At 27.7% G+C, this 27,292-nt stretch overlaps 2 protein-coding genes across 12 annotated transcripts in view; both read left to right on the top strand.

Moving 5' to 3' along the window:
- LOC126899602 (uncharacterized) overlaps positions 1-27,292 on the top strand; it is a 35,090-nt gene that overhangs the window by 1,356 nt on the left and 6,442 nt on the right. Inside the window, exons 1-12 of one of the 11 annotated variants that reach the window (XM_050674644.1) lie at positions 2,213-2,351; positions 2,759-3,933; positions 4,008-4,103; positions 4,169-4,348; positions 4,407-4,574; positions 5,259-5,291; positions 5,590-5,763; positions 9,944-10,216; positions 18,313-18,570; positions 18,635-18,703; positions 26,630-26,872; positions 27,100-27,180. In XM_050674644.1, coding sequence (XP_050530601.1) covers positions 2,304-2,351; positions 2,759-3,933; positions 4,008-4,103; positions 4,169-4,348; positions 4,407-4,574; positions 5,259-5,291; positions 5,590-5,763; positions 9,944-10,216; positions 18,313-18,570; positions 18,635-18,703; positions 26,630-26,872; positions 27,100-27,180 — 2,798 coding nt within the window. In that variant the 5' untranslated portion in view covers positions 2,213-2,303. The other 10 variants (XM_050674646.1, XM_050674647.1, XR_007702633.1 and 7 more) reach the window with 10 other exon arrangements.
- On the top strand, positions 13,141-18,299 carry LOC126899603 (uncharacterized). The gene is made up of 2 exons (XM_050674649.1): positions 13,141-14,700; positions 14,763-18,299. The coding sequence occupies exons 1-2, from the start codon at positions 14,142-14,144 to the stop codon at positions 16,448-16,450; spliced, it is 2,247 nt and encodes a 748-aa protein (XP_050530606.1). The 5' UTR covers positions 13,141-14,141; the 3' UTR covers positions 16,451-18,299.

Here is a 27,292-nt window from a genome sequence, read left to right as displayed (position 1 = left end):
TTATTAGTTTATATCAAATCAGCGATGGCAGAATGAAGACCGTATTAAGGTTTTGCAAACAAGGCGTTTCCCAAACTACAGAAAATCGTGGCAAACAGCCGAATCCTAAAAAAATACCTGATGAAGTTTGGGCCTTAGGTAAAGAGCATTGGTTCCTTATACCTCATAAAAAGTGAATAATAATTATAATTAATATAATTTTATGACTGATTATTTGAAAAAATCAATAACTTTTAGTCGTTCGCCTGAAAAACGACCTAAGTGATTTAATATTTAAACGGTTATTTAACAATTAAAACATTAAAATTTTAGTTCTTTGATCATGAATTTTCATTGTATGATACTGCTTCTTACATTTGAAAAACTTAGTTTTCTAATTCTCGTCCTTCTCCTTAAAACAATACACTTGTAAATCTTTAAACCTTGTTTTCTGAAAACTATGATTTGTCACTTAGGTCATTATTGCAGCGAACGGCTCATTTGTATCTCTCATTTAAATTACTATAAAAACGATGTGTTAAAAGTGTGGGATATTATGCCTTTACTGTAGTTAACTAGTGCTATATTTCATATTAAAGCGTCCTGTTAAGGTGCTTAGGTTTCAATGTTAAATTCCTTTCAAATTTTTTTTTTCTAAACATGTCAATATTCAAAAAATCACAACAAAAAGCACCAATATTATTTATTTTTATAACGCGATTTACATATTTTGTATTCTTATTAATTGAATACAGTCATAATCTTATGAGCTTTTGTTAGTAACATTTTGATCATCGTGAATAAAACCAATTTAATAATAATAATAATAATATAATTTTGACTGCGTAAGTACTTATAGGATAAATCTGTTTGTATTGGTAGTTACCATAACGACAACTAAAGAGACCGCCAAAATGTTAACCATATATAATTGCACGTCAAGAGAAAAGCTTAAGTTTTGAAAATGTTTTTTGGCTTGTTTTTATAATTTTATGATAAAAATAATCAATACTGTTTATTATGTAAAATAAGCTATGCTTCAATGAATGTTTTAATTTTAATCTTGTAATACATTACTATTAATTATTTAACCACCCATTTTTACAAAAATGATTACAATTAATAATGTATTGAGCTTATAAGTATATATTTTATGTCTTTTAACTGAGAGTTATGGGGCGGTCCTTTAATGCAGCTCATTTAACGGTCGGATTGCGTGGATGGTTTAAAGTGAGGACGAGTTGGGTCCCACTAGGTTACTTAAAAGAGGCGAAACAAGCCGGGGAAGAATATAATGCAGTCGCATTATCTCTTCAACCGCAAAACTCGCTACTTGCCTAAAAAAATATGTACCAGACTTATGATAACAACAGTTACCTAGTAATATTGGGATGCGACACCTTTAATTTCTGATTCTAACGCAGCGTCATCTTTTTCTCGTGAATACATTAACCGGTTAGAAAACAATGATTGTCACCATTTATAGAGCATTGGATCATTTTTATATAAAATATAACTAAATAGTTATAGTTCAAATATAATGCACTCACATTTTATAAAACGATTATTTCACTTTAATTATTTTAACGAGATTTCAATTTACAATACAGAAATGAAATACAAGTGAGATTGACCTTAAATCTCGCATTTCATTATTTGATAAAAGTTTAACAGTATAAGCTATTGTAATCCTCATCATACAATAATTAATCATAACATGTTATTGTATAACTTGGTAAATATTATCATACTAATTTTATTATTATCATCGTATTTTATGTTAAAGACGTATTTCAATGATATTTCAACTATCAAAAAAAATTTTTTTGATATAGTAATTATAACTAATATAGGTATTCAGAAAAATCTATTGAATAACACAGTTAAAAAAATAATAGTAATATTCGATACTTGTAAAAAAATATTTCATGTTAAAATAAAACGTGTAAAATCAAAGTTTTCTTAATAATAGCAATGTATAGCTTCATTATAGTCACTAAAAAGTAGTAAACATTTTTTTTTTTATAGTTCAACCAAGATTAATAGTAAATTAAGGAAATTGATAATACTTGCTAATGTTATCTTCTAACGTCATCTATTCATTTAGTTATATAAGATATATGATTGAACATATATTCAATTATATTATATACTTCTTTAACTATTCGTTAAAATAATGCTGGCCAATTAACAAAAGTACATTGTTTTTTATGAAAATATTTGTTCATTTGTCAAAATGTATCTTAAATTTAACCCAAAATACATTTTAACAAATGAAACGTTTATTATTTTTTAAAGATCAGTAAAATTAGTTGTTTAAAATTATGCGTACGTCCAGATTGTCTTCTAAGATTTTGTTATTTTCCGGTTGTGTAAGTAAACACACAAAATATACTTTTTTTATTATTTTTACTTGTCATTTATAAATAATACTGTATTTGCGACATATTAAATTCAAATTTCTTGTAAAAATATGCGTTTTCCATCAATAATATATTCATTGAATATAAATCTAATATATAGAATATTATTATAACATTTTAACTATTATTCGAAAAAATTATTTGATTGATTATTTAATTATTCTATTAGAGTATAATGACGAATATTTTGCATATGATCATAATCATATTTATAATATATATATTTTAATGCATTATTTAATAGAAATAAAATACGATTTCAACAAATAATATATAATTTTAAAATAAAATAAAATAACATTCATTAAATAATATAATCTTAGATTAAACTGCTTATAACTTGTATAATTTTTTAGACTCCAGAATTATCATCTTTAAAACCAAGAGGAAGTAAAATGTTACTGCAGCGACGCAGTACTTATGACTCTATAACAACAGTTGAACCAATTAAAATAAGTGAAAAAAAAAGTATCATCCAACAGCCCGAAGTTAAAGATCCTATAAAATCTGTTGATCAGAAAAGTGATAGCCGCGAGCTCATGAAAGTAAATATTCATGAAGAAAAACTTGAAAAAAAACCACAATTACTTCAACAGACTCAAAAAACGGAAAATATTAACTCACAATTAATTAAAGATACGTTTGGCCTTTTATCAGAACAGCTTAACTGTAATAAAAAAAATTCTGAAAAGCCGAATATTCCAAATAACATTTTCAAGGAAAATACTTTTTTACTTTCTCCTTTAAAACCCAGTAACAGTGAGATAACAATTCAATCATCCAAAAGTCCAACAAATGAACTAATAAAAGACACGTTTGGACTTTTGTCTGAACAACTTAAAAATGATAAAATAAACGTTCCAGAAAAAATAAACACAAATAACAGTCTTAAAGACTTAAATCGGTTACTTTCTACGATTGATCTATGTGAATTTAAACCACAACAGCAGAACTCCATACATGCATTTACTAAAAACACTAGATTAAATAAAAAAAATAAAAAATCACTATTAAAAATATCTGGTAGAACAGCAAAAAAACATAATAAAGCCGTTTATAAAGAGAGAAATAATAATGGAATGCTTAAGAAAATATTTAATATGGATAAATTAGATAGCACAACTACTAAATTAATAACGGCTACATTTAAACCATTATCAGAACAATCTAAGCTAATTACATTAAATTCACCAAAGGCTGCAGATTCCACAGGATGTCTAAAGGATTTAGCGAAATTCCTTTCATCAGTAGAAAAACATGGAAATAGAACAAAAACAAAATTGGAAAATTATTTTAACACTCCACAAATAATGAAATCGAAGAAAATAAATACATTTAAGACATCGAAAACCTCATTAAATAAATTAAATTATAATGACGAAAATACAAAAAAACTTGATAAGAGTACATCAGAAACGACCGCAAAGGTTTTAAAGGAAACATTTGCACCTTTCCACATGTCATTGGGATTAGGACCAGATCCTAATGAAAACCAAGAAAGTAGCTCACATGTAAAATGTTTGTCGGATGGGTATGACTAAAAATATGTTTTTAATTAAGAGCAATTAGTTTATATAGTTTCATTTTACATGAGTTTGTTTACAGTATCGATCGAACACCGTTTGTTGATAGGCAGAGTGCAATTTTGGTTGCTAAAAAGTCAAATCGACCGATTTGGAAAACTTGTCTGAATAACGATAGGTTAGTTATAACTATTTGACATCTTCATAGTTAAAAATGTAGATTTTTTCATTGTCATTTCATAGAAATTGGAAGAATAAACGGAAAAAATTTATAGATAATACGATAACAGAGAAATCATTTAACGATCTGGCGGAGAAAATACAATCAAAACCAATAAACATAATAAAAAAGCAACAGCATAGTAGATTGAAATCTACCTCATCAATGGATGATTTATTATTTATTCCTCCAAAAACTGCAAAGTAAGTTTTTAAGTATTTATATATTATATTATTTAAGTTTTTAATTTATTTGAGTTAGAAAATTTTATTACTCTGCAAAAATTGAAGAATCTTATCAACCAAATCCAAATCCTGTAATTAAAGTTCCAATTCGATCCTCGCAAGCTAAACAGACTCCATTACCATACTGGATGGAACAAGTTAATATGGATGAACTTGAGAAATCTTTAACGAAAAAGCCCAAATGGTATGTTAGCAAATGAAGAAGATATTTAATATATGAAATAATGTTTTAATTGATCTTATAAAAGAATAGTTAAGAGATTTAATATAGTTTTATAATTTAATAGGAAACTTAAAAATCATTTTTTACATAATTTTTATTGGATTGTATTTAAGTAATTATGTTAAGGTTTCATGACACATGTTTTATTTTTAGTCTGATAATTGTTTCAAAACGAAACTTTTACTATGTATCACTCAAAATATTTTTTTTTGAAAAAGTTGACTTTTTAATTTTTATTAAATAAATTATTTTTTAAACAATGTAACATTTAATGTATTTTTAGTATAAGAAAATATACAATTATTTTTTATTATAAAATAAATTCGTATGTTATAATGAAAGTTATTAAATCACAAAATTAGTAATATTAATTTAATAAATAGTTTTTACTTTTTAAAATTTTCAATTAAATAAGATAAACAATTCAAAATTCTTATAATATAATTGTTTCATTAACAATATAATTGGAATATTCTTTAAAATAGACGTTAGAATAAAATTTATATGATCAGGTATTATACATTCTGTTTAATTATTTATGCACAGATCTTCTCATCAAGTATAGTTTGATAATAGCAAATGATATTTGTGGATAAATTAGTATAACCATTAATCTTTGTAATAAAAGTTTTTTGTTTACTATAGGAAAAATTTATGGAAGAAAATTAAAAAATACGGGTGAGTAATAACAGATTTTGTTAAAAGTGCATCCTTCTTTTTTAAAAATAAATTAATATTATAAATTTTAGATTTGATATTTAGTAAACGTTTCGTCTTGAAAAAATATAGTATATATAATATAGTTTAGGTAGTTGGTAAAAATTACCTACTGTAATTGCTTTAATTAATTTATAATTCTTAAAAAAAAACTCAATAAAATAGAATACTTTGAAATTTTAGGGTCATAGTATTTTAGCTCATTATAAATTTAAAGTTAATAAATTAGTTAGTCATGTAACATTTTATGGATTTGTAGGTGGTTTTTAGATTCAATAAAAAGCAAAAATATGTTTTTTCCATTCAAGTTTGGAAATGTGACAGTCTTAAAAACAAAAAAGTCTAATCCAAAAAACCTTGATAATGATACTAAAAACTATAAAAAAAAAGTATACAAGGAGAAAGAAAAATCTCATTCCACAAATAATTCTAAGTATGTAATAGTTTAATTTGATTTAATACAGTTCTGAATTCGTCGTAAGAATATATTCGTTATTTTTATAACAGTAAAACAATAATTTTTGGTAAAAAAATGTTATGTTTAAATAATTAATATTATTCATTATTTAATGTATGAAAAATTAAAATTGTAAAATAGAAACTGTATATGTGTAAGTACATTTAAAATACGATGTATAAATCCACTGATATGAAAATATAGATAAGATTGACACGGCACCGCCTTTTGCTCTAGGCTGGCGCTCGCCCGTGTCTCTCTCGATATCAGCCGTCCAGCTATTAATATGACAATCGGTTGTCATCGGTTGTCTCCCCGCCCTTGACACTGAGATAAGGCCGCCGCCGAATATGGATTACGCATATTGCGTTCTGTTCCGTTTTCGACGTACACCTCATCTGGTGTGTTTTTTTTCTTCTGTGCTGTTTCCGACGTACACCTAACTGGTTCGTTGCGTTTTTGTGAATATTTACATTTTATCTTTTGTGTCGTTTTTTTGGTGGTGAAAGTTGTGTTTGCAACTATAGTTGATTGTTCGTGTGGTTAGCTACACGCAACGCATCTCGCGTAAATACAAACCTATATCCACCTATATAACGTGCGAAAAGAAATATATCGATATTAATTGTTTTACCCGTGGTGTCGGGATATATTCCTTTTATATATATATTTACATATATTCATCATTTACGTGTGCTCAACCGTATATTGGATTACGCATTAAGATATATAATGATATAGTTAATTTCTCAAAATCAAATTTTTCAGTATACTCAGAAATTTCCTTTAGTTGATCAATTCGGATTATACTTCTTAAAATGTACTCCCGTTATTGATGTAGACCTTGAATCTAATAACTATTATGGAATATTTTGACACAGCCACGGGGTTGTCACCCGTTTGACACCCTGCGGTCGTGTCAGCTCCTTCTCAGCCACCGCTCCACTGTAAACCGGACCGTTACACACACGCTTTATCGTTGTGATGTAAAGTCCAATAAATGCCTAGCGTCGAATACCCGCCGCAATAATACGTCCAGTCAGTTATCTTCGTGCCACCAGCCTTTGCTAGTATTCGTCCGTACCACTTTCGTTTTCGACTTCACCGCAATACTTCGACGTATCGTCATCAACATTTTTATGTACTATTGTTATACTTTCGGTATAGATTTTCTTTTTTTTTTTAATTTTCAAATAAACGACTCACGCTAATTAACCGCTGAAACTTTGTGTCATCTAAATCATTCAACAACTACCTTTGTCAACTGGCTCTCTGGCTCAGGATCGCAACCGGAATAACTTTTAAAAAGGTAAAAAAATACTGCTAACATTTTATATTAATTATATAAATTTTGAATTTTTTTTTTTTTAAAGAGACAGCGAAATTTTTCTCACCTTTCCCGTACTACGGATATTTTTAACTTTTATTTCACTGGTGACAACAGTGAAATTCTTACCCGGTGATATAGATACTATCCACCTCGCGAATAGTAGATTTCCACCTTCGATGTATTTTTAAACACGGTAAAAGTGGATATCTGACGATTGCGTATTTATNTAAAAGTGGATATCTGGCGATTGCGTATTTATACATACACAAGGATGGACGACCTTCAGTCACACAACGCCGCGAACACAACCGTTTAATTGTTTCGACAAAACCGCTAGGCAGGTAGGGTAATCATACACATTATCATACCACAGCGATCGTTACATTTAACAACTGGGTCCCATAAAACCGTTTGTATTATTAATTGTGTCGTCACGATCATAAAGATCACGATTACCATCATTGCAACCACATTTCCAGGCACAATTCTCTGTCATAGTGCTTTATCAGTACACTATCTTAGCAATAGCAATAATAATACAAACGGCTGGCATTGTTGACGTTCATACGCGAATGTGTTCGCGTATTCTCCAGATCGACGATATCGACGATATCGTATTTCCGAATAACAAAAACCCATTTTTATAATGCAGGAAGTGATGTTCGCGAAAACTTTTTACCAAAATATCATCCTATTTTAATTTTAGAATTAAAATCAAATCAGTTCAAATTCAGGTGCTGCTTTCCCTTTTAATTATGGATCTTCACAGATTGATCGAAATGCTCTATTCGCAATAAACCAACATTTCTCAAAAGAAGCGGTTTCTGCAGTTAGGACCAAGTATCATAGATCGAGAATGAATTTCGATGATTTAAAAGCCGATCTCTTAGAATATAGAGATCCACTACCACCACGACACCACACTCTGCGGCATACTTTGCTGTGTTCGAAAGTGTGCGTAGAGACTTAGGCTTAGAGCCCGGTTCCAACATCCCTCTCACAACCGGAACTGTAGCTCAACATCCAGACCTACTTAAGAACAAATCTCCCAGTATACCATATAAAGCCAGAGACTATCGAAACAAAGGTGAAGCAATAGCTGATCCTCAAGTACTACAAGAAATACGACAAATATGGTACGCTATAGAAGCAGGCATCTCTGTACCTTTATCAGACGTCTCATGCTATGAGAAGTCTCACATAACCACTCGTGACAAGAATAAAATTCTTGCCACCTGGGGTTATCTACTAGAAGTTTACATGGCCGATGCCGTATACTTCTACCCCTTCCTGGAAAACTTAAAAATCATCCAAACCCTATCATCGCCTACGGCGTCGAGATTGGAGATGGAGGCATGACTTTCGTTAACTCTATGGCTCAGGTTTTTACTAACAAACCTGTACTACTAGGAGACTGGTCAAAATTCGATAAGCGCATACCAGCGTGGATTATTCGTGACGCTTTCAGAATACTAGCCGACAGGTTCGTGATTTACAGGGTAAAACCTGATCGTTCAAGATCCAAACGTCGTTGTCGCGCATTAGTTAAATATTTCATAGATACTCCCATTCGTCTTTGTAATGGAGAGAGATTTGTAAAACATTGCGGCGTTCCATCCGGCTCATGCTTTACAAACGTCATCGATTCAATAGTAAACGCTTTAGTAATGCGTTACTTTACATACAAAACCACAGGTACTTTCTTTTTATCCGACATTTATTTAGGCGACAATTCCGTTCTTATAATGTCTACAATGATAGATCTCAAAATATTTTCTGACTGTACTCGAACAATTCGGCATGATTTTCAATGCTGACAAGAGTTCATTAGTCCTAGATGGATCATTAATACATTTTCTAGGTTATTATAACGACAATGGCGCACCTTACAAGCCAATAGATAGTATAATAGCATCAACTATCTATCCAGAACGTTCCATTATTAATAAATTCGATACCATCACACGACTCATCGGTCAGGCTTTCTCATTCTTTGATCCTTTTGATGCCACCAATTTGATCTTGCTGCAGACACATTGGCTGACGAGGAAAAATTAGATCCTGAAGAAGTCACCGATTACATAAGATCACATCCTGAAAGGTTCAAATACCTTATGATTATAAGTGTAGATCCTACAACTATCTACTATCCAACGCTGCGCTATGGAGTTGAAATCTGGCGTACGCTCCCCTCAATAAATAGACGAACCTGGAAAATTAGAGAGTATGACCCAGAAGTGCTTTACATCCGAGGTGTAACAGCATATTTTTTATTTAGCCATCTTGAAAAAAAAAAAAGAAAATCTATACCGAAAGTATAACAATAGTACATAAAAATGTTGATGACGATACGTCGAAGTATTGCGGTGAAGTCGAAAACGAAAGTGGTACGGACGAATACTAGCAAAGGCTGGTGGCACGAAGATAACTGACTGGACGTATTATTGCGGCGGGTATTCGACGCTAGGCATTTATTGGACTTTACATCACAACGATAAAGCGTGTGTGTAACGGTCCGGTTTACAGTGGAGCGGTGGCTGAGAAGGAGCTGACACGACCGCAGGGTGTCAAACGGGTGACAACCCCGTGGCTGTGGCCGTGTCAAATAACCCCCTCCAAGCCGCTGTTCCACTATAAAGGCCGATCAAGTGGGCGCATATGGCGTCCGGTACTTAAGTCAAATATATCAATGTAGCATAACGCGATAAAAAGTTGCAATAAAAAAGTTGTTAATTGGATGGGGTGGGAGGACATTTTTAAGCCTTGTCAGGCTTATAAAAATTATTCTCAATTTAAGATAACATAAATTTTCAATTTTTTTTTTAGTAAAGAAGACAATCGATTTTGGACTACAGACGTTTACAAAAGAAAACCAAGAGAAATCCATAAAAGTAAAGGAAAACTGCGAGGTTCAAATATAAGCAAACCTTTGATGAAACTAAAGAAACCAAAATTTATTGTAGCAAAACCATCTTTGACAATTCGTAAAAGAAAGAAAAGCCAAATAAAACCGCTTTCTATGGTAATGGAAACAATTAGTTATAACCAAGAAAAGAATATTCGGCAAATGTATCCACCTTTAAAAACATACAGGAAAAAGTAAGCTTTACTGCACAATAAATTTAAATATAAATGGTATAAATACACATCAATTTTGAAAAAAAAACTTTAGATTGATTTCATAGTAGGATTAACAAAATCCAGACCCGAGTGTGCTTTGTAATTTTAATTAATAAAGAACTTTATTAATCAATATTTACAGTCCATTATTATAGTAATATTAAATTTATCAATCAACATTTATTAAAATATTTATTTACTAACTCGGAGTAAGATTTTCAATAATATATGTAACATGTCAATTTTATTTCATTAATTAATATCCCTAAATAAACTAATATCATAAAAACTTATTATTGTAATTAAAACTGAGTTAGATAGCAATTTAATCTTACTTGTTTTAAGTTAGTTCTAGAAAGGTTTATTAGTGATTTATTTAAGTTAATTTAATTGATAGAAATTAATTTTTAACTTAAAGAGGATAGCAAATTGAAATAAAAGTAGAAATGTCATTCATGCTACTTTATAATAAAATGGAAATCAATAATACTAAACTAGTTATTATTATTTTATTTTTTTTAAGTTTTATTATATATTTAACCAAGATTCATTAACTTGTTACTTTAAAGTTACTTAATCAAAAACCTACGTTCAGCAGTTTAAAAAAGTTCAACTTTTTAACCAAAGGAATATCTCGAAAAATTAGTTCATAGGGGCTTTAATGTCATTCTTTATTTTGTAACTTAAAATATATAAAAATAATATTTTCATAAATAAGTAAACTATTTTTTTTGCATATCATAATGAGTAAATTCAATAGAAATCGTAGTAATCATTTCTGTATATCTTTTGGTAGATGAAAACATATTGCAATGAATATATTCAAACCATAATTAATTTTAAAATTATCAAAATAACAAAAAAAAACATGTTAAAATGACAAAATATTAATACAACATAACTATGTTTGTTGGAAAATTCTTATATTTATTTAAATTTAACTATATTTATGTTAAGTAAAGTCCTGTATACTGAAAAAATTACAATTGCAAATTCAAAATACATCTAATAAATTTTTTATTAAAAGTTAATATTTCAATACAGCGTTTTATCTTGAGTCAAAAGGAATTAGAAGAGGCACTCATGGCATTGGTTAAGGTTTCTCAAAGATACTATTTTGCTCAGTTAATCCAAGAATTGCACAATCAATTGTCAATCAAAAACCGTTATTTATCTAAAATAGCACCTTTTTTAGACGAGTCTGGAGTTATACGAGTTGGAGGTCGTATAAGACATGCTAATATTAGTCATTCTAGAAAACACCCTATTTTGTTGGCAAAAGAATCGCACTTGGCGTTCTTATTGTGTCGTTATTGGCATGAAATTACTTGTCATTCTGGAGGTAAACTATTGATATCTATGATTTCCCGCCGATTTTGGATTATTTCAATTAAACAGGTCATTCGTAGACTTATATCAAAATGTGTAGTGTGTATTAGAATGTCAGCTACTAACGTTCAACCTAAGATGGGTGATCTCCCTGCATGCCGCGTACAACAGAGTAGACCTTTTAGTCATGTCGGCATTGATTATGCTGGACCATTTTCTATGAAAGAAACCAGCCTTCGTAAGTCACGTTTGTTCAAAATTTATATTGCTATATTTGTTTGCATGAGTGTAAAAGCAGTGCATATTGAAGTGGTTACTGAACTATCGACTGAAGCTTTTCTTGCAGCACTTGATCGCTTCGTTGGACGTCGAGGTTATCCATCAGACATTTATTCAGACAATGGAACAAATTTTGTTGGTGCTGAACGTCAGTTGAAGATGATAGTTAGCTCTGAGAAGAATCGTGCAGCATTGGCCAAGGCAGTTCCTAGTGTTTGGCATTTTAATCCTCCAAATGCCCCGCACTTTGGTGGTATCTGGGAAGCAGCAGTGAAGTCCGCAAAATCTTTATTGTTTAAATGTATGGGTAATCATGTTTTTTCTTATGAAGAGTTTACTACCATCATTATACGCATAGAGTCAATATTAAATTCTAGGCCTCTATCACCTCTGTCTAGTGACCCCCATGATTTACAGTGTCTCACTCCTGGGCATTTTCTAATAGGTGAACCTTTATTAGCTGTCCCTGAGCTTGATGTTAGTAAAAGTTCTGTTGGTTTGATTAAACGATGGACACTGCTTCGACAGTGCCATCAATCATTTTGGCGACAGTGGTCTCACGAATATCTCAACACTCTGCAGCTTAGAAGTAAATGGGGGATGGATACTCCTAATTTAAAGGTGAATGATATGGTTATCATTAAAGAGGATCATACCCCTCCTTTACAATGGCGACTGGGTCGCATAATTAGTACCCATCCTGGGCAAGATGGGGTAGTTAGGGTAGTTCAGCTTAGAACTCAAGTGGGAATAGTTACACGACCAGTGGTCAAGGTTGTTCCTCTGCCAGCCGACTAATGTTAATGTCATCTCGTCATGCCATCCATTGCTGCCTGATGTTAAGGTTGAGTATTATTAAGACTGATTATAAATAATTCATTAATTTTCATGTTTTATGTTTTTTATTAAAATTTTGTTTGTAAAACATTTTACTTAAGTATGTTGTATATGTTCCTATAATTGGCAATCCATTGTGATTTTTATTTTTATATATTTTTATATTTTTTAATGTTTAAAATGAATTATGTTACTTTTTTTATTGCAACATTTACCTTGTTGAAATTCTGTTAAATTTTATTGCAATTTTAAGCCTGCTTCCACTCCGTCTGGCACTATTGTTTCAGACCTCAATTCAACGGCGCCAATGATCGTCTAAACTATTTTAGACGGGGGGATGATGTTCGCGACGCAGAATAGGGCGACACTGGAAGGCTATCACATTTTTCATGTTGTCCTTTTGTGATAAAAGACTGATACCTTTTTTTTTTATGGTTATGAATCTACACGTGTCTAGAAGAAATAGGTTCTTCTGAATAAATCCTTTTATGTGGATTTTTTGTTCTAAGCCAATTGTGGGCTACTCAGATACATGTGTTAATGGAAGAAATATGTTCTTCAGAATAATCCCGTTGTGTGGATTTTGTTCTCGGCCAATTGTGGTTGCTCATTAGGGTGACCCTTAGCTACATGAGAGGTTTTTTTTTTTTTAATATTTGTAAGTGCCACCCCCTAGAATTATTCGAATACATGAAAAAATAAATTGTACAAAATTTGGAGACGATTGGTCAACTCTAAGACGTGCCCCAAGGGGGTTAAAAATAACCCCCCAAGGGTGATTTTTTAGTTTTTTTTGTCTACTTCAAAAACTTTAACTTTTGCAAAAAAGTTTATTTGAACTTTTTTGTAGGTATACAATTTTTCTATAAAAAGTATATATACAAAAATTTTCGAAAAGTTCTTATTTAGCCGTAAAAAAATAAAAACGTATATGTTCTATTCTTACCGTTAAAATTATTAATTTATAAATCGTTCATTGTAAAAACAAAAAAAAAATTCATTTAACCGTTGTTTTAAATTAATTTTCTATACATTTTTAATTTGACATTTTTTCTATTATGTACTTTTCAAAACCTACAATTTTTTTAATTTTAATTATATTAAAATTATACGGTTTTTCTTAGTATCTTCATAACTTATAGAGCCATAAAATTTATGTTGTTTATAGGCTAATAAAAAAGTCATTTTCAAGATAAAGTTATTCATTATTATTTTTAAACATTTGATTGTTTTCTTTTATCTGGTATTCTTGAAAAGATGAGCCTATGTATATAACCAGCTAAATTTTCGCTTTCCAACATTGTATGTTATCTAGTAATTGAAAAGTTTAGATCATAATCGAATCAACTGTCGTTCGTTGTTCATGAATTTCATATTCAACAATTTTCTTATATTTTATACTTACGTTTCTAATTATACAACTTAAAAAAAGTTTAGATTTAAATATTTTTAAAAAAAAATGGCTTCCACATCTCAAATGAACCTTTGTGATACAAATAAAATTTATTTAATTGGTTATATGTCAAATCAAATCGTCGGCAGTAAGTTGCCATCAAATAAACAAGTATTATGTGTTCTTTTTTATAACATGCGCGTGGTTAATTTAAATGTTCACGATAGTGCTTCATTAGTGTACAATGAAATCGAAATATTTTGGCAAAAAACCAGAATACCTATTAAAAAAAAATGTCACTCCGTTAAAAAAATTCAATCAATATACAATGAATGGAGAAAATTACAAAAACATGCGACTAGAAAGTCATTATCAGACACAAGAAATGAAGAAGACTTTGTCAATAAGCTTGATGACTTATTTGATATCGCTCATTCTGACGCTTTAAACTTAATTAAAATTGAAGTTGATAAACAATTTTTATTGGCTCAGAGGGAAAAAGGAAGGTCAGGCTGTATGTTAGGTGTCGATAAATTCAATGAAAAATGTGAAATAAATCAACAAAATAAAAATTTAAATATAATCCAAAGAAAAAGAAAAGCATACGATGAAATGGAAGTTTTAGGTAATTAAAAAAATATCTTAAAATATTTCCAAAGTAGTAATTCAACGTGTTTATTATTATAGATCATGTCGTTAACTCAGAAATGTTATATTCATCTTCAAACAGTTCTAGTGAGTGTGATGAGACCGAAGAATTAATTGAAAAACCTAATCTTCCTCAAATTAGAGGTAAAAAAAATATTTTAACCGACAAACTTGCTGCTGCATTTGATAGATGTAAAATAAGCGACAGAGACGCTGTTCATATATTAATGGCAACCGCTGAATCATTCGGTCTCGATACATCTGAATTAATTATAAATAAGACCTCAATTAATAATTTTCGAAAACGTTTCCGTGAAAACCGAATGAAAAAAATAAGCAATAATTTTAATTTATCGACATTAGGTCCATGCACCATTCATTGGGATGGAAAACTTCTTCCTTCATTATCAGGACATCAACTAGTTGAAAGATTACCAATAATTGTGTCAAATAATAATATAGAACAATTACTCGATGTGCCTGAAATTTCTTCTGGTTCAGGACAAAGTCAAGCAGCAGCTGTCTACGCAGCACTTGAAAAATGGAGTTTAACTGACAAAGTTAAATCATTATGCTGTGACACTACTGCTTCTAATACAGGTAGACTTAAAGGTGCCTGCATATTACTAGAGCAAATGTTAGGACGTGATATTTTATACTTATCATGTAGACATCACATTTATGAAATTATATTGAAAAGTGTTTTTGAAGTAAAATTTAATACGTCATCTGGACCAGATGTTCCTATTTTCAATAAATTCCAAAAGTGTTGGCAAAATATAAATAAAACAAATTACTTAAGTGGAATAGAAGATACTGTTATTTTAGAAAAATTAAAAACAAAAAAAGACGATATTTTGAAATTTAGTTTTGAACAATTACAAAAATACCAACCTCGAGATGACTATAAGGAACTTTTAGAATTGGTCATAATATTTTTTGGTGAAACACCTTTAAATGGTATTTATTTTAAAATTCCTGGCCCAATCCATCATGCTCGTTGGATGGCCAAAGCCATTTATTGTTTGAAAATTTTTTTGTTTCGGGGCCAATTTGAATTGTCAATCAAAGAGTTAAATAATATTCGTTCATTATGTATTTTTATTACAAGTTTATATATTAAACAATGGTTTAGTGCACCAAATGCTGCATTAGCGCCAAATTTAGATTTACAATTTATTAAAAATATAATTGATTATGAACCAATAGATAAAGATATTTCTAAAGTAGTTTTAAAAAAAATTTCCGGTCATTTATGGTACTTAGTATCCGAAACAGCAGCAATGGCATTTTTTGATGATGATTTATGTGAAGATACTAAAATTAAAATGGTAAATTCATTAAATAATCGGGAAGAAGATCCATGTACAAACAAACGTATAGTAGTAGGAGTAAATGAAATTTATGATTTTAAAAATAAAAATATAGATGATTTTATTTCAACTGAGTCAAAAAAGTTGTTTGAAAGATATGACATTGAAACTGATTTTTTAAATATCAATCCTTTGTCGTGGAAAGACAACAGTCAATATATTAGAGGAAAAATAATAGTAAATAATTTAAAAGTTATAAATGATTTGGCAGAGAGGGGCGTGAAACTCATAGAAGAGTATAATAATATTTTAACAAAAGACGAAGCACAAAAACAATACCTATTACAGATTGTTACAGAATACCGGCGTTGTTTTCCTAATTGCAATAAAAGCACATTATGCCAAGAATTTTAAAATGATAAATTATTTAAAATATGTAGTAAATTTTTTTAGTACGTTTTATTTTGTAAATAGTTTCTGATTGTATATAAATTTGTAAGTTAACATTATTTTAGCTTCAATGTGAAGCTGAGACAGTATTAATTTTACTGTGATGTGTTTTTTTTAATTAAAATTAAAAAAATTGTAGGTTTTGAAAAGTACATAATAGAAAAAATGTCAAATTAAAAATGTATAGAAAATTAATTTAAAACAACGGTTAAATGAATTTTTTTTTTGTTTTTACAATGAACGATTTATAAATTAATAATTTTAACGGTAAGAATAGAACATATACGTTTTTATTTTTTTACGGCTAAATAAGAACTTTTCGAAAATTTTTGTATATATACTTTTTATAGAAAAATTGTATACCTACAAAAAAGTTCAAATAAACTTTTTTGCAAAAGTTAAAGTTTTTGAAGTAGACAAAAAAAACTAAAAAATCACCCTTGGGGGGTTATTTTTAACCCCCTTGGGGCACGTCTTAGAGTTGACCAATCGTCTCCAAATTTTGTACAATTTATTTTTTCATATATTCGAATAATTCTGGGGGGTGGCACTTTGTAATTTTTAAATTTTATAAATAAGGGACACCCTATTGCTCATTTATGTCGGAATGTGTGTGCCTCACAGCAACATCATCTCAAGTAAAAATTGCTAAATTAAATAAAAGAAGTCAAACCATAAATGTGTTCCTCAGCCACTTATGTATAAGTATTTATTGATGAAAAATTGTTTCTGTTCTTTTACCAGTTAAGGCCTTGTGAGCCCAGTAGCCCTTTCACTATTTATGATATAAATGCAAAAAAAATAGTATTTAACGAAATTTTAGGATTTACTCTTAAATTTACTGTTTGTAGTAATTATATATAAATTCCTCGCCACATATCAATATAAGAAGTATTATATATAAATACATAACAAATCTCCTATTTAATGAAGTCAATTTCAAACATGTAAGTTAAACCAATAAAATGTATACTATGCCATTAAAATATTTTTATTTTAAAATTTTGTGAAGATTTTTAAAACTAAAAGACCGAAAAAATAGGTTAGACGTAATATTTTAAGTAGAAATTTCCCATAGATTTCGATAAAAAATAATAATTCGAAAAAAAAATGTTTTTTAATAGTATTCCTTGTTTTTTACTCATTTCTATTTATCTAAAAAAATCTATGGATAATAAAGAAAATTTAATTTCAGAATTGAAACCGACGTAAAAATTTGTTTTATTAAAGTATATTTTTGTTTTGTCGATCAAAAATGTGTCATTTTGTAGATAGTGATATTAAATCTAAAAATTGTTAATATAGATTTCCTTTAAATAATTCGATCAAACAAAGTTGGCATTTCAGTCTACTAACCACGTCACATGACGGTGAAATTATGTTGCCATAGAAGGGGTGAAATATCTTTTGATTAAAATCATCTTGATTGTTATAACGCCATACCCCAGAGGTTTTTTTTTTGAATTATATCAAGATTTTATTTTGGATTATGAGATACGCATACTTAGATTTCTTCCTATAATTTTTTTTTGTTTTCTAAATATATAATGAAAATTGTACAAAAATGTAAAAAAGTGAGTGTATTTGTTTCACTAATCCCTTTCCAATTGACCACCTAATTAATATGAACAAAAAAATATTAGTTCAATTAATTTTTATTTTATTTATTTGATAAAAAGGCAAAAGATTATTTATTTGACAGGAAATAAACATTTTTACTGGTAAAATATCGAAATGATATTAATATAAATAAAATAAGTTACGAGATTCTAGATTAATTACAAAATACATATAAGTACAAAGAATTCGTTTTTTTTCTATCTTAGTGGTGATAAGATTTCAGAAGAAAAAAAACCTAAGACTGTGAAATCAACAGAAAATTCAATAATAACACAAAAAGTCAAAGAAATAAAACCCACAGAAGTAATAATTTTGAATCATGCAGCTAACGATGAAGATAATCAAAATAATTGTGATAAAAATGATTGGTCAATTTTACCAGAAGATATGGAAAATGAATGGAAAGAATTTCAAAAAACAAAATGCCAATCAGATTTAAACAAGGTTCATTCCTGTGTTAATGAGTTGTGTATAGACTATTTACATTTATTAATTTAACTAAAATATAACAAATATTTCTTTTATTAGATTCTATAAAGAAGTAGAGGAGTATCCAATACCTAAGAAATTGGAACACGATAAGAAGAATAACATCATGTAGGTAGAAATTAGCTTAAGTTATGGAACATAGAAATGTGTGGTTAAGGGTGTAACCTATTTTATGATATATTTTGTTTTTAATACAAATTTTATTAGAAATGATCTATATATAAACCACTATAAATTTCAGTCAGTTTTTATAATTTTAATACGAGTCGACTAGGTTTAAGTTCTAAGTAAACTCATAAAATCATTTGTTTTGACGTATGCTCGTTACAACTTTCATTTCACAAATAATCTTATAAAATAATAATGTAGTATTAAAAATGTTATCAAAATATGGTGTCTAGGTATTTTTTGTATAGTTAACCCTTTTTCGGTTAATTAATATAATATGCATATACTCGTATGTTATAGAATAAACATGTCAATAGTTTTTTACAGGTGCCACTTATTTATAAATGATGATTTTTATTTTATTATTTTTTATGACCCTCGTCTAAAATATAGACATATTTACAAAATACAAAACAATTTTAATCCTTTATAGCACAGGAAATTTTTAAACATTTTATATTTAAGAAAACTGTGACATAAATAGAAACAGTTCCGTCGTGATTTTTTGTTGAGGGCCAGGCACGCACCACCGGTTTCGGTGACGCTGTTGTCAACCTACAAACCAGTTGTATTTTGTACCACCATCGGCGAGGGCTGATGTTTCTTTTTGTATGAATGCGTTTTGTTGATCATTTGTTGTTACTTTGGTTTTGTCAATAACCGACATAGAATATCCTATGCATAAACGGCATTTTCATATTTACTATCCACGGAACACATCGGGTTCAAGTCAAGGCTGCTACAGGTAGGTTTTTTTTAAATAATGTATTAAAATATATGTATCATAATTTGTTATTGTGAATCATCTATGTATAATTGGTTAAGTAGGATAGACTAACCTTAGATTAAGTATTATTTTGTTTTCTCTTATGTTTCTGTAAAACAATGTTTTGTTTTATTCTTTAATGTAAAATTATAAGGAGAAAATAACATACAGTCCACAAAATTGGGTTATATTTTATTTGCCTTAAATTAGATTAAGTATTAAGAATAGTTGAATTAAAACAGAAACCACTTAGTTATTAGTATAAATATTCACTAAATATTGTTATCACAATGTTGTTTTTTACAACAATATATTATAAAGTATGTTAGTTAATTATATCACATGTTGATTTGATGACAATGATAGTCATATCAAATACAACCGTTTTTGTTATGAGTGGTTTGAATATGTTACATTAAATGTTAAGCACTTGAATATCTATCAAAAATATTGACTTTTATATGATAATGATGTAAATTGATGTTTTGAATTCTATTTTTCCCAAAGTAAGTACAAAAATGAAATAATTAATTAATTTTACATAAAATAACTATTCTTATTGGCATGATGTAAGAACTTCGGTATAGATAAACGTAATTAACATTTGTGTTTGTTTTTCACATTTACTTTCAACATTTTTTTAATCAATTTAACTAGAAAGTCATTAAAAATCCTAATTTTCTATTTGTATAGATTTAAAATATATATTATTCATTCATATAAAATTAAGCTCAAAGGAAATGTATAAAATTTAGTAAATAAAAATCAATATATTCATTTTTTTCGATCTTTATAAATATTTTTTTTAGTATTCAATTCATTATAAAATGGTTCAATATTAAGAAGATGTTGGCATTTTGATGTACTAAAATCTATTATTGAAGCCCATCCATTGATTCAGAGCTTGAAGGGGACAGTATTAGGTCATTTTCCAAAAGTAATTTTTGTTGTTATAATGTTACTACTTTTATTTAATTTTATGTGTTAAGAATATGTTTTATTGTATTTATGTTATCATTTTTTTACATTATTAACAGTGATTTATAATAGAATTTTGTAATTTAATTTTAAATAATTATAATTTTTTTCAATATTTTGAAATATTGTTATAAAACTAACCATTTAATTCATTTTTAGAAAAATAAAACTGAAATAGCTTATGAAATTAGTATATTTTTTGTAAATGCCCTATGAAAGTTTAAAGAAATTATCATTAATATTTTAGCTAAAATGAACCATTTAAGGATAAAACAATCATAATAGTTATTTACCAACTATAATAAAAACAGCAGATATAAAGAGGGAACGTAAATACAATATTGACAATCCTAAAGTGATATTTCACTATCATGTGTCAGCATTGAAGATAATAAAAATGAAGTTCGTAAAAACACTTTTTTATGCTTGCATGGTGTTGGAAAGAAGCATGTTAGGTATCTAAATCATTTACTAATATTGGTTGATACTCAACCAATCGATATGAGAAGAAAATAAATAAATTCACGTCATAATGGAATATCAGGTACAATTCATTCTTTGATTCTAGAACAAATTGAGTCACTTCAAAAAATAGAAATTTTTTAACAACATTAAAAAATATATTTGTCTAGAGAATTAGACGTATACAAATATACGATATGTTTTATAAAAATATACTAAAATTAACATGAAATTTTAGTTTAATTATTTTAAAGAAAAATTATAATTTTGACCTTCCCAAGTAAATATTTGTACAGTATTTGAAAGTTAAATCAGAAAATAAAAATAGCCACCATAGAGAAAACGCTAAATGAGTAGCTAAATCGAGCAAAAATGTTTTATAAAAAATGTAACACTTAAAATAAGTCTGTCAAACTGACGACAGTATTTTAGCCATCACAAAAGACTACATGCAATACCTTCTATTACTATACATCCCAGTACAAGAAGTTTTTTATTACCGTCAAATTTGGTTCTTAAGTTTTGTGTAACAATACTAAAACAAGCAAAGCTTATTTCAATTCATAATATAAATCATAGGAGGCAAGAAAACTCAATAAAATTTGCTATTTTTTACGTAATTATTTTTAAATGAACTTCTATCTCAAATAAAAGTTTCATATATTTTTAGATGCTTGCAGTAGTCAAAACAAAAATAACACTTAAATAAGTTTTTTTTGCTACTGTATCAATTGGTAGGTTTGATAATATATATCAGTATTTTCCGATTTGAGGTCATTCATTTTTACCTTGTGATAGATATTTTTTTACTACAAAAAACGAATTTGTAAAAAATAAAGAAAATACACACTAAACGAATACAATAAACTCATTAAATATCCAAACGACATTTTAAAATTAATAACGAAGATATTTTAGACTTTCAAGATTAGTGGATATAGACACTATAAAAAAATTAATTTTCTGTAAAATCAACAGCCAAAATTTCGAAAGATCAAAAATTTTTCTCCAGATATTGTAGTGTATGGAATTTAAATGTACAGGGAATAAATCAGGTATGGTTGTTGCATATAAATGGACAGATGGTCTCATAAAAGAAAAATATATACTTGAAAAACCATCAGGTATCACTTTATTGCTCCAAAAAATGCTGTATACTATAAAAAAGTTGTAATTCATTATAAAAAAACTCAATTCAAAACATACATTTCCAAAGAAAAAGAAATAGTTTTACAACGACATTTTTCAATGGCTTACAAAAATCAAAGATTAAGTTCCTTCTAATACTTCTAATAAATAGAAAAAGTTTTGTTTTATTACAAACTTTGTAGTCAAAAGTATACTATATATTTAATGTCTCAAAAAGTTGATCATTATTATTTGATTAAACTAAAATGCATTTTGTAATTAATATTTATTTTATTTCATAGTTTTTAAATAAAATTATTAAGATATATATATATATATATTTTTTATTTTATTATTTTATTTTATGTGGTACAATGTATAAAAATTATACGCTCATAAAAAATAGATGAGTGTAAATTTGTAGTCTATCGGAGAAACCAATGTTTCCTATACGTTAATCTATTCATAAAATAATAAATTTAATATAAATAAACGTTGATATAGTATATTTGTTTTTTTATAAGTGAGGTAATCAATTCATCACTCTTTCAGTTTTCATTTAAAATTAAATTTTGTTCTCTAAAAATCAGTATTTTGCTTTCCCTGAAAAATTACATCTTATGGAGATATGGTCTTTTCGAAATGTTTAATATGATTTGACGTTTATGAAGTTGTTGGTAACTAGGGATTGACAAATAATATTAAAGCATTTGTTTTTGATATATCTGTGACTGATACAGGGGAAATTTAAAGGTGCATGTTCTTTATTAGAAAGGAAAATAGAACGAGATATGTTTTTTGGTTGTCGTCATCATCATAAATACGAAATATTATTGCCAACAATTTTTATTATTTGTAAAGTAAGTGTCATATCTGGGCCTGGTATTCCGTTTAAGAAATTTTATAACTAATGGGATATTATAAAAACTAATCATTTAATCCTCCAAAGAGTATTAAATTTACATTATATACGGCGGTGAGCAATTAATATTGTTGTATTTTAATCAAATTCATTCTTAATCTAATGTTTTAATGATTTTTAAATATTATAATATGAATTTTGATGTTTATTATGTCATGCAACATACTATATAATTTTAGTTATTATTAACTGATTTATTTTCCGAGTAACAATAACTAATTTGGCAAGATAGTAAGGGACAATTACGACTTCTATAATATATACAGATTACACTTTTGTTTTAATATGCTTAATTTAACGCTACCACAAGATAATTATAAAGAATTTCTTATTTTTATTATCATGATTTTGGGAGGTGTTCCTCCTGAAAAAATAAAAATAAACAAACCAGGAAAACAATGAATGACTAAAGCAATATACAAAAAAATTAAATGTTGTTATTTAGAAATAAATTAACTAATCTTGACAAAAATTCACTCTTAGAACAACTTAATTGTGTAATGAGTCTGAGCTTACTGATTACCCACTACCTAAGGGAATGCTAAACAGAGACATACTACCGAGCCAAGCAATAAAACATAATTTTTGACGGGAATAGGTTTTTAAATGACTATATCTAGTTTAAAATTACTAAAAAAACAATGCATGTATAATATACTAATTTACTTATGTTATTGTTTAATAAGGACATAATTATATATACAGGTGGCCCACCACTCACTGACAACTTAAATAACTTTTGATCCAGTTAATATTTTTAGCTGATTTTTTTTTAAATAATAGTTATATGTTAGGTCTACAACTATATCTCAATAATTAATTTTTTTACATTTTATTAAAAATATGAATTATTTTTAAATTTAAAATAAAATGTAAAAAAAAAATCTAAGATAGCTATTTTGTAGAGTTTATATTTGGTAGTAAATATTCTGTAACGTTTTGAAGTTTGTGAAAATTTGAATTTTCATGTATTATTTTACGGTATTAAACTTTGAAATACATATTGAGAAAAGGACAGAAGAAAACGCTATCTTTTCATGATTACTGTGTATACATATGATGATAATGTGTATACATTACAAACTTGGCATTAATACCATGATAAGAAATTAGATAAGGCAATTATTACTTATCACTCTCATTCAAAAGTATATTGAAAAGATAGCGTTTTCTTCTGTCCTTTTCTCAATACGTATTTCAATGTTTAATACCGTAAAATAATACATGAAAATTCAAATTTTCACAAACTTCAAAACGTTACAGAATATTTACTACTGAATATTAATAAGATATTTTTTTACTAAAATTTTTCTTAAATTCTACTCTACAAAATAGCTATCTTAGATTTTTTTTTTACATTTTATTTAAAATTTAAAAATAATTAATATTTTTAATGAAATGTAAACAAATTAATTATTGAGGTATAGCTATAGACCTAACGTATAACTATTATTTAAAAAAAAAATCAGCTAAAAATATTAACTGGCTCAAAAGTTATTTAAGTTGTCAGTGAGTGGTGGGCCACTCTGTATATATCGTTTATGGGGGTTACATTTAATGTTGTTGATGATTGATGTTCTTCAGGCGTGCCAGCCTAACATATTGAGCGCCTCACGCCATAATAGCCCAACAAAAGAACAACTTTTATTTAAAAAGAATAAAAAAATTGAGAATAAAATAAAATTAAGCAGCCTGGTCGACTTGTCCAATTAAGGTAGCTGACAGGAACTAGTTAATATAAGAGTTACTTAGATGTAAGGGATGCATTGTATGTGGTCAGCTAACTCAACAAACCAGATACTGACCACTGAACTGGTTGATTTGTATACTAATAAATTTCATAATTGGGGACATACTAAATACCTATTGCACATAGACCGACTGATGTCCGATATATTGATTTAATTTGTACGAATTTTGTTATATAACAAAAAGATACTTATAAAAATACCTACTTGAGGATGGGAATTTCCTAATCTGAATATATACCGAATATTTTAAGAGGAATAATGAATTTACATTGGCCTCTTTAGTCCCTAAATAATTCTATATGTACAATATATACTATGTTATGTATAACAATTTTTAAAAAATAATTGATTGTACTCTTTCAATAATAATTGTTTCGACTGTTATTGTTAATTTTAACCATTTTATACATTAAATATGACGATTTTGTAGAAATTTGTTCTTTTATGTCTCAGAGTATTTAAATTGAATATTGTAACCTGCTTATAGAAATTGGATTTTTGAAAATCCAACATGTAAGAAGAAAATTTTTAAATCGTCACCTTAAATGCATTTTTTAATTAATTAACAATAATCTATATATTATCTATTTACATGTTATTATGTATATTTAAATATTATGCTATAAACTTCTTTAATCACTTAAACAGTGAAACAGCTCCTTTAAATGATATCAAATTTTTAAGAAAGCTGCATGAATATTCTAAAATTGATAAAACAATTTCTGAAGCCACAACGGGTATCTTTTTTAATAATTAATGTTATTTCAATGAAGAACATTAAACTTAAGTATTATTCAATCAATGAATAGACAATGAAACAAAATTGATAATTACTAAAAAATTATTTGAAAACATTTATGATGAAGAAAAAAAACCATATACACTATAAAATGATGTTTCATGTTTTTTAATGACAATGGTTGCAATCATTTTAATCAAACTTATTGGTAAAAAATTAAAAAATATTTTCTTAGCAGAAGTGTAGCTAACGATGCAACATAAAAAAAAATTAGATTTTATCAGAAAATTACAAAAAACGAAGAGCAGAAAAGTTCTTCAGCAGGTAGATATTAATTTAATTATAATAAAAATTAATGAAATAAAATTATTTATTTTCATTTTTCAGACTAGATTATCCTCAAAAAAATGAATAAACAACACTAGACATACTTCAAAAGTCCTCATATTTTTTATTTTATTTAAATACATATACAGACATTAGTGTTCTTCTTTAATTACTCGATACGGTTAAAATATCAAAAAATTTATAATTATTTATTTATTTTTATAAAATTAAGATTTCATTTATTGCAATCCCCTATAATTTTGTTAAGATTATAAGTTACAAGAGTATATCCGTAAAATAAAACAAAACAAAGGGTTTATGAGTTTACATGAAACTTTATGCTTAAGTTAGTACGTGTTAATTTAAGTCCTGCATAACATTTTTTAAGATTTAAAACATAAAATTTTGGCTGCCTTTCAAATAAATTACAGATTTTGAAATGAGTGTGTTGTTTTATTACTTAATAAATATTGATCTCTTTTGTCCAATTTTATTTAAATTTACATGTAGTCGTTAAGGTAGTGTTTTTGTAAAAATATAGTCATTTTTGTCTATCGAATATAGAAAATTCACGAACGATATAAAATTATGAGTACAAATATTCAGTACAGAAGGAAAATTTTAATTGAATATTGACCACAAATACCAAAGTTATTTGGTTAATATTTCTAAACATAAAAAAAAATGATTAATATATTTTTCATCTAAAAATTACGATTATTGTAATATTTTAAATATTATAAAAATTTGATGAAACGAGACCTTAATGTCATTTTATTGATATTATACACAGAGAACTTCCAGAAGAAACCAATTCTCACGAACCTGCAAGTTCGGAAATAATTAACGTATTTTCTTCGCATTCTGATTCGGTTCAAGATGTTAACGAATCATTACCAACTGATAAGTCAACTATTGTCAAACCAGCTGACGATTTGTATCAATATTTACTGGAGAGAGTTTCTTTAAATAAAAGCGAAGATATAAAAACTAAAAGCATATCACCACAAAGTTTACACTCGGTATTTTCCAGAAAGTAAATCAATTTTAGAAATATTTATTTAACTAGGCTCAATTAACGACCTAACTCAGTTGGCAATGCGTCGTGCCTCAGTACATAGGTATCGGGTTCGATTCCATTGCGCTGGGATATGTAGGATTTCTCGTCCTCTCTAGCACAAGCAATAGCTTTTAGAAAGGGCGTTAAACATGATTAAATTTAAAATTGTTTCAAGGTTGTCAATTTTTTAACATTTCTTGCAGTAATGTTCTATCAAGCCAGTTAATTAAAAAAACAAATGAAGAGTTATTGATGAATAAAAATAGGATTAATTCGATTAAAAAGTATGTATTGAAATTACGAAATTAAAATACTTTAAAAATTAAAAAAAAAAATACTATTTTGTTTGAGGTATCTTATTACACTAAAGTTGGTGTATAGATAATTTCATTTATA

Source organism: Daktulosphaira vitifoliae, unplaced genomic scaffold, assembly GCF_025091365.1.
Source record: "Daktulosphaira vitifoliae isolate Bord-2020 unplaced genomic scaffold, ASM2509136v1 Scaffold_2, whole genome shotgun sequence".
Taxonomy (NCBI): domain Eukaryota; kingdom Metazoa; phylum Arthropoda; class Insecta; order Hemiptera; family Phylloxeridae; genus Daktulosphaira; species Daktulosphaira vitifoliae.
This window is presented reverse-complemented; position numbering and strand designations above follow the sequence as displayed.

Coding starts and splice junctions, on each gene's coding strand:
- LOC126899603 (XM_050674649.1), top strand. CDS start 14,142: ATGGCTTCCACATCTCAAATGAACCTTTGTGATACAAATAAAATTTAT. Junction 14,701..14,762: donor CGATGAAATGGAAGTTTTAG/GTAATTAAAAAA, acceptor TTATTATTATAG/ATCATGTCGTTAACTCAGAA.